Source organism: Coregonus clupeaformis, unplaced genomic scaffold (assembly GCF_020615455.1).
Source record: "Coregonus clupeaformis isolate EN_2021a unplaced genomic scaffold, ASM2061545v1 scaf0327, whole genome shotgun sequence".
Classification (NCBI taxonomy): Eukaryota; Metazoa; Chordata; class Actinopteri; order Salmoniformes; family Salmonidae; genus Coregonus; species Coregonus clupeaformis.
The window spans coordinates 411,611-420,485 of NW_025533782.1; the positions used below are offsets into that span (position 1 = coordinate 411,611).

An 8,875-nucleotide genomic window follows, 5' to 3' on the forward strand; every position below is an offset into this window, starting at 1 on the left:
AAACCCCACCGAAGAAGAAGGTGTATTGTCATACGGTCTATGTAGGTTGTTGTACTTTGTTAAAAATGTAACAATCGCTGTTGATAATTAACTACCAAATACAAGATGTGGCAGTCAGATCCTTTCCATAATGAGTTGGTATCTATTATGGATGAATTAATGATGTCGTTTGAGGATGAAATTGACAAATGTATGGCGGTCTCAATCTTTTCCACACAACACAGCACAGACATTGTCGATGCAGGAAAGACAGGGGAGTCCAAGTTGGAGGTAAAAGTAAGTGGCTAACTTAACTTTTACAAATAAAAACTGTTAAAGGAATAAACCACCCAAAATCAGTACTTTCTACGATTTGCAGTGTTAAATGACACTAATACAATATGTTTTGTTCACAAATGTTTAATTTTTTCGTTATAACAAGGTTGGTAGCAACGTGAAAATCTGTTACAGCCCACAATGCAATGCTCTCTCTCTGGGCTTGCTAACTAGCAAACGTAGCTAAACACAATTACCAGCATGTGAAGTCAATATCAGCATGTGAAGTAGCTAGCTAGCAGTAAAATCGCATAAACACACTGCACTATCAATTTAGGGGTCTACAATCTCACCATGTTCAGCTTGCAGTTCGTCTCTGAGGCAGACAATGTAAAGTACAGACGTTGCTATGGCAACAGCGGCCGTTTCCCACAGACACAAAGGGCGCATTGCATGATGGTAGCTACTAATTTGGTACACTGTTTAGATTGAGCACACCTAAGCAAAATATATACTTTGTCATGACGATATAAATGGATTGGTGTGTTCAAGACAAGTATATACCCTTACCATCTATTGGCTGGTTTGGCGATCTGGAGTGCAGGTAATTATTTAAGAGTTATAAAATGTGATATTATGTTATCCTGTATCTCCAGTGATGAGAACATACCACTTAGAAGTTAAATCATGGGGGAAATAGTTATTTAACCACTCATAGAACATATACTACTATACTCAAATTGACAGGAGTTTCATTTCTGGGGGTGGATTATCCCTTTAATGTATGAGCTAATTTGTTTTCTATCGATAATTTAACAGCTTGAAAACAGGTTGTTGTGGAATGAAAAATATATCTATATATATTCTCTTATTCTAGGTCCAGTTGAAATGTGTGATGAAACAGTTCGTGACACAGACTATTATCAAAATCAACCAGTTGATCTCCAAAGGTACTGCAGCTCTGCTTTCAAAGATATGCCAGAGTCAAAGTGAGATTAAATCACTGAAAATGAAGCTATTGGAGATTACTGATGGTAAGGAGATACCTGAAAACACAGTGGAAGAGGAGGAATGGACGGGATTATTATATTCACCGGAGTTTGCAGAGGATTTTGAGGTATGTTATATTTGACATGTTTGCATGAATTATGCAGTCCAGGGGGCTGACGTGATCAGTCGGCATGAGCCCTTTACTGTTATTATCCTTGAATCCCAGGACTGACACGTACTGCCGTTGTACCATTGAGCAAGGCTTTTAACTCCATAACCTGAACCAGGGGTGCTGCTCTGTGACAGTGTGTGTGTATGTTGGAGATCCAATGAACATTTCTTTCTCCCAGGTTGACGTGCCAACTCCCATTGGTGAGGCTGACAAGACTACAAATTGCAAGGAGACCACAATCAGTGTTAAAACTATAGAGATGAAACAATGCTTTATATCTCTGGCAAAATTACCTTCCTCACTCACTAAGTCTAACAAACAGGGGCCAAATACAACCAAACAGGCAGCAAGTAGGCATACAGACAGAGAGGCAGAAAGCAGGCCTACAGACATTCAGGCCCTAAGTACAGATGCCCAAAGTCTCATTGGGGACTCTGTGCTATCCACTAGACCCAGGAGGGAAAAGAAGAGAACAGAAGCACCCACGGTGGCAGAATCAGACGGAAGTAAGGAGAACGCTGATGATGACCAATGGGAGGAGGAGAATGCTAATGCCAGACAAACCTCGAGTGACGAATCTCTTCACAACAGAAAGCAAAGGCCAAACAGGAAACAAAATAAGACTACCAACACCAGGAAAGAGTACCTCTGTCCGGACTGCGGTAAGGTTTTTAAGAAATTATGTAATTTTAAACAGCATCAACAGACTCACACAGGACAGAGACCTTATTGTTGTGAATTATGTGGGAAATGTTTCCCGACTGCTTGGAAGCTCAGAAATCACCAATTAGTGGTCCACAGGGGAGAGAAGCCGCTAGAATGCCCAAAATGTGGGAAGTGCTTTGCAACAAAGAGTTATTTGGACAAACATGAAAGCGTTCATTCAACAGAGAAACCGTTCCGATGCCTCGTGTGTCAGAAGTGTTTTAAAAGTAAAAATGGCCTCAAGGAACATACAATGTTGCACAATTCTACTTCAAACTCATATGCTTGTGACAAATGTCCAAAAACCTTCGTAAAGTTGAAATACCTCAAGAATCACCAGCTAACTCACAGAGGAGGAGGAGCTCACCGTTGTGAATTGTGTGGAAAAGGTTTCAAGTCTCCTTCCGAACTCAAACAGCACCAAGCATCAGTCCATAGGGGAGAGAAGCCGTTCCAATGTCCGACATGTGGGAAGTGCTTCGCAAAAAAAGAAAATTTGAAAATTCACGCAAGTGTTCATTCAGAAGAGAGAGCATTCCAGTGCTCTCAGTGTCAGATGTGTTTCAAAACCAAGTATACGCTTAGCGACCATAAGAAGACCCACGCGGACTCCAAGCCATATGCTTGCGACAAATGCCCAATGACCTTCATTCGGTCGAGGTACCTCAAGATGCATCAAGCCTCGCACCTGACCAGCAAGCCGTTAGCGTGCAGCTACTGTGGGAAAGGCTTCAAAGGTGAACGTGAGCGCAAGAGACACGAACGCACACACACCGAAGAACCACCTTATACCTGTGACGAATGTGGCAAGGGTTTCTATAAACAGGAATCGTTAAAAGTCCATGCAGCCTTGCACACCGGAGAGAAGCCGTTCGCCTGTGATTACTGCGGTAAAACCTTTGCTCTGGCGTCCTACCTTAAAACCCATATAGCAAAAGTTCACTCTGTCACCGAACTCCACGTCTGTGGGAAATGTGGCAAAAAATATAAGGATATCATACATTTCAGAAGCCATATGGTTCAGGGTTGTTGAGAGGAGGCTGCGGCATTGGTTTGCTTGAATTAAACAATTGATCTCTTTCTAATATTGGAGAGAATCTAATACCCCTTCCTAAACGAAGCCCCTGGGAGGACGCAGGTTAAAGGCACAACTTGTAGCTTTCATTCTGACAATGCTTTGATATTCATTGTTATTTTGGAATTGTGAATAAAGTTGTAACATGTTCTTGTTATACTACAATCATGCATGTTTACTTTTTAATCACTGTTAAACGTGGCTATATGATAGAACAGAATCAACATACGTTTTGAAATGATTTTGATAAAATCATACTTTGACCATGTAAAATATAAGGCTATAATGAGTCACTCCAAACCATGAATAATAGGGCCCATTACCCAGTCACTACTCAACCACGACTCAGTCACTACTCAAACCCATCAAGAAGTTTATTTCACAATAATACATTGAGCAGACAGACACCCTCCCTGAGTTGACACATCTCCAAGTTTAGAAGTCATGAAGGTCATGCAGGGATGGATTTAGTGATGTGAAACATTCTGAAAGTTGCAGATAGAAATGGAATGAATAGAGCTCACACAATTCTTTATTCTGACAACTAATCTACATGATAAATTTTTTAATCTGAACGTTCTGTAGCAACATCCTTCTGAACAGGACCCAGTTGTGGCTACTGTAGCTCATAGTAAGGGCCAGGAGTTTTCACATGACCATGTAACCTCAGAGGGGATTTCCACAAGACGATAATTCGGATAGCCACTCATGTGGGTGCTAGCAAGCACGCTAGGTAGTGCTAGGTATCAACAGCCAATCCAGGATGGGCTGGAAGCCATAGTGAGCTTCGATTTGTCAATAGCTTCACGATATCGCAGAGTTTTTGCATAAAGCTCAGCTTTCCCCATCTTCGGACCCTCCATGTTGAAGCTCCATCGCCCATACTGGCATCGCCCAATGGTTCTCCATTGAAAAGGAATGATGCTCTGATGTTTCAGCGTCCCCAACATGTTATGTGAAAATGCAGTATTTCTCTCTCACACTATCCACTAGTGCACACCAGAGGTCGGTGTATTCCAACCTCATACATTATAGGTATTACACTCACTCAGAGATGAGTCAATATCACTATGAGGTGCCTTTGGTGTCCTCATCAGACTCACTCAGTCATCATGAAAATGTAGCAGAATAATGAAAGTCTGAGGTCTTATTATAAGTGGCCAAACATTTGCACACATATCAGTAGAATGATAAGTCTCTAAAAAAGTGTTTCCTTCATTTTATAAAAAAATTTTCATTGGATGTACGTGATTTTGGCATGTCCCACACACTGCTCTGCTAACTACAGTGTGTGTAATAAGTGGTTAAATGATACAACAATTTTACATGGTTTTACTGTCCACAATAAGTTATTTGATAAAACAAGTAATTTTGATCATGTATATTGTATTTTCATAATCATATTGAACATTTTGCATGTGTCCCTGAAATTGCTGTCCACCCTGTCATTATGGGGTAACTGCCCCTTTAAGAAACCCACTGATGTTTTCAGTGACATCACTACGAGCATTTTGTCTTTCTTCAATGAAGGCTGAAGCAGTGTCTAGTTGCAGAGTAAGTATTTACACTTATGTTTCATAATTTTCATCATATTATGTGTGTAGTTGGATGTTGTCAAGCTTAACATGTCCACTCTGTCATAGTGAAATATCAATTGATAGAAAAACCTATCAGAACTTTGAAATATATTTATAAAACAGTACACAGTCAGCTTGCTAACTGTAGTATGTTGCTAAGTGAAGGTCCACCATGTGCTCATTAAATGATAACATTAGCCAAAAATGTCCACCCTGTCATTGTCCACCCTGTCAGCAAGCCTTCCATGACAGGGTGGACATGGTTCATGACAGGAAGGACATGTGCATAGTTTAGGCCACATACTGATAATGTTACACATATTACAACAGCTATTACACACATTTTATAACAGTACATGCTATACATAGTAAGAATGGACAATATGGGAAAAAAAATTGGCGATATCGGTATCAGCAAACCTAGTTTGATAATGCAAGCCTAGTTTACCGGGACTGCCAATTAAAGTGTGTAAGGGAACATTTTGAATCGTCTTTTTCAAGGAATGAGATCAAAAGGAGCTGAGATAGCAAGGAGATATCGGGAACGTTGTGATGCTGACCCAGACAGAAGAAGAAAGTACCTTGAGAAAGAAAGGGTCAAATGGAAAAAAGACAGAGAGACTGGAAAGAAGAAGGGTGTCAATGAGCTCAGTGAGAGAGAGAAGAGGGCAAAAAGAAAGAAATGGAGAGAGGCAAAAAGTCAAGCCAGAGCCAGAAACAGGGCCAGTGCTTTGCTACAGTCAGAGACACCACCCAACTCAAAGCCTGAGGTACCTGCAATAGCTGCCATAAAAGGCACTATGAGAATCCACCAAGCTATCAGTCTGACACCCGGCCAAATGAAATACAGAGACATTTCATGTCTGTGTAAAAGGGAGGAAGGTGTTTTGGACTGCCCCTGCTTTAACCTTCAAGAGGTCACTCTAGCTAATGTTCCTGTTTCATCTGACAAGTCCCCAGCATGTGGAAAGACACCAGATAATCCTAGGAGACCAGAAATGATTGAGGTAAAGCACATTGGAGAGTGGTGCGTCGTTAATTATGACAATGAAGCATACCCAGGTATCATCATGGATGCAGAAGGGCACAGTGTGAAAGTTAAGTGTATGCAACGCCATGGCATAAACAAGTTCAAATGGCCAAGTCTTCGGGACGACATCTGTTGGTACCATGACTGGCAGGTACTTTGCCTAATACCAGAACCACAGGCTCTGAACAAGCGCTCTGTACAGATTGAAGTGTCTGCATGGAAGTATGTGGAACAGCAACTGCAGAACTGAGCCATGTCTCTGCAGAAAGGGAGAGACTGTTTGGAGATGCGTCCAAGTGATCTTTCTGTAATATTCTGTTTTTTCAAATCAACTGTTCTCCACTTAAAAACATTTTTCTTCTTGTTCTACAGTTGAATGTTTGACTTTCACTGTGCAGAATGATGTACAGAGTTTAACGCTAGAAGGCCACATTAATGTCTCATTTTGGGCATCTTTATTCAGTGGCTGCATGCAGGTAGAGTGGATCAAAAACAGTCTGTTCAACTTGTAATTTCCCCCTACATGGGAAAAGGCATTTTTTACATCATTTTCTTGCATTGTTCCTTGCATTTATGAGGCCATTCAATGACATTTCACAACGTGTCCACCCTGTCATGCCCAGGGTCCACCCTGTCATGTCACTGTCCACCCTGTTATTTTCATGTTCTATGAAAATAAACAAATTATTTTCACAAGTTAGCAAAATCTTTTGTGTGATTCCTTTATAAACAAATGAGGGCCAAATAGTATTGTTTGAAAGTTTGACCAGATATCTTTTTTGTTAGATTTTATTTAGAAAAGAAAGTGCAACTCTCGCAGATTTTATAGAGAAACAAATAATTTGCCATAATTTCATTATTATCCAAATACTTTTCCCATAAACTAAAATATATTGTTGAGAAAGTGACTAAATAGTTTTCTGAAAATGTACGTTTTATAATCACTATGTAATTACAATGTATTTATTCTGCTTTGAAATTGTCCATGACAGGGTGGACATATTTTGCTGTTTGCATGTAAATTGTCTGCTTGCAGTTAATTTATAAAAAGTGTGGGAGCTTGACCAATATGCATTTCTAACAGCATAACATATACTTAATACAATGAATATGAAGTTCAATGGAAAATCTCAGCTTTTTGGGGGGGAAATGGGGAAGTCTCAAAGGCACCTTATGGTGATATTGACCCAGATAGCGTTACAGTATTACAAAAAGCTAAATAGTTTAAAAACAACGGAATTATGCTTCTACTCTCCTAAAGAGGAATGTGTGCATTATACATATTATTAGTACTATTTATTAATAATACATAGACATTAAAATATAGATCAATCAATGTATGCAGTGCGTGAGTCAGCTAGATATTGCAAATCCAAGTCTTTATGATTACTAACCAGAAGTAGATTCCTTGCTCACTAAACATGTTTAATCGCTGTGCATTGATATATCAAATTATGTTATGAAAATAATTGTGCTATGAAGAAAGCATTTTTAAAGCGGAAAGACTGCATTATTTCGTTACCAATTTGATGGCAAAGTTGCAGAGATCATAAGTCATTGGATCATGCATGCTACAAGACCGAATAACCACTAGAGGGCGCACGAGGCTGATGGACGGACGACGTTTTGACATCCAGTACAGCAGGTGTCAGTAATGCGCCTTTCTATATAATGCACAGCAATGTCAAGCCGGTTGAATAATATATCATTTGGTTTGTGGTCGTCACTAGTTACCCCAGCCACAAAGTAATACAACCCTGCCTATTTCATACCTGCCAACTTTTCAAAAAACCTTGGAGTGAGATTTTGTCCTGGGTCCGCCTGGGTCCTGCAGTTGGTGAAAAGCAATTGCACTGCCTGCGTCTCAGAACTGCGGCCGCCTTGATCTCATGAGGTAATCGTTGCCCACGTGTGCATGACGTCAGAGAAAGTCGGGATCAAGTCGGACACAAATCTAACCAGTATGCATTGGGCGGTGATCGATTCTGCGCAGACCTGGCTCATCTCAAATGAGCCTCTTGTCTATGATCTGTCGGCATGGTTATACTGGCCTGTGGCCTTCTTGGAGGCCTTGATGATATCGGAGGGATGATCCCATTTGAAGCAGGGCTCCAGATTGGCCATCTTTATGGTCATTATTGAGGACAGGGTGCCATCCAATGCTAGGCTGTTTCTTCTCTTGGTTTTGTTCAGTCCCACAACTGAAAACACCCTCTCAGCATCTGCGTTTGCATGGGGCAACACCAGGACAAGCTTGGCGACGGCAGCAAGCCTCTCGAATTCTTTGGCTCCTGTCACCTATGGAAAATGCACCAAAACACAATGGAAAAACATACCTTGATTTTTGATAGATTAATGCTGTAAGTATGCTGTAGGTTGATCCATTAACAAAGTTCAGATAAAAACATGCATAATTTGCAACATGCATGACACATATATGCATGCAACAATTTTAAGCAACAGATGTAGCCAAGCCACACCTGCCAAAAGGAAAGACAAAAAATGAAAAAATGTTTACCTTATGCTTCCGGGTTGCCATTTCAGCCCAGAAGCTTTCCATTTCAGTTTCGTCCTGCAAGGATATCATTGGCATGGTCTGATAATTTAGAAACTCCTCACCCAGAAGGTCATGCTCCTCTGGCCCATGGTATGGGAGGAGATGGGGAAACCTATTTATGAAAGTAGAGTTACAAGTTGTTACGTTTTAGGTATATAGTCATCAACCAGCAGCAGTTCATACACATCTTTGAGGAGAAGCCACATAAGAATATCTCATGTGCAGTTTAGGAGTGAACACACCTCATCATAAAACACAGGGTATTTTAGCTAAGATGATAGACAATAATTAGAGGAAAAAAACTAACCTTTCAACAAAGTACAGGACATCTTCGATGTCACTTTCAGCCCTCTGCCGTACATCTACAAATTGTGCGTGCTTGATCAGTGGCTCTTCCAGTGGCAGCTTCTTAAGTGCATAGTCCACAGCACTTGTCAGGAAACACAACACAGCTTCATGGAATGAATCCACCTGCTGTGGTGTGATGTCACCCTCGTCGAGTAATCTGTTAAGT

General features: G+C 40.7%; 1 protein-coding gene across 1 annotated transcript; it reads left to right on the top strand.

Moving 5' to 3' along the window:
- LOC121572126 (gastrula zinc finger protein XlCGF26.1) lies at positions 1–4,416 on the top strand. The gene is made up of 4 exons (XM_045214855.1): positions 1–41; positions 225–276; positions 1,133–1,372; positions 1,596–4,416. The coding sequence occupies exons 3-4, from the start codon at positions 1,151–1,153 to the stop codon at positions 3,153–3,155; spliced, it is 1,782 nt and encodes a 593-aa protein (XP_045070790.1). The 5' UTR covers positions 1–41; positions 225–276; positions 1,133–1,150; the 3' UTR covers positions 3,156–4,416.
- Positions 4,417–8,875: the final 4,459 nt, after the last annotated feature.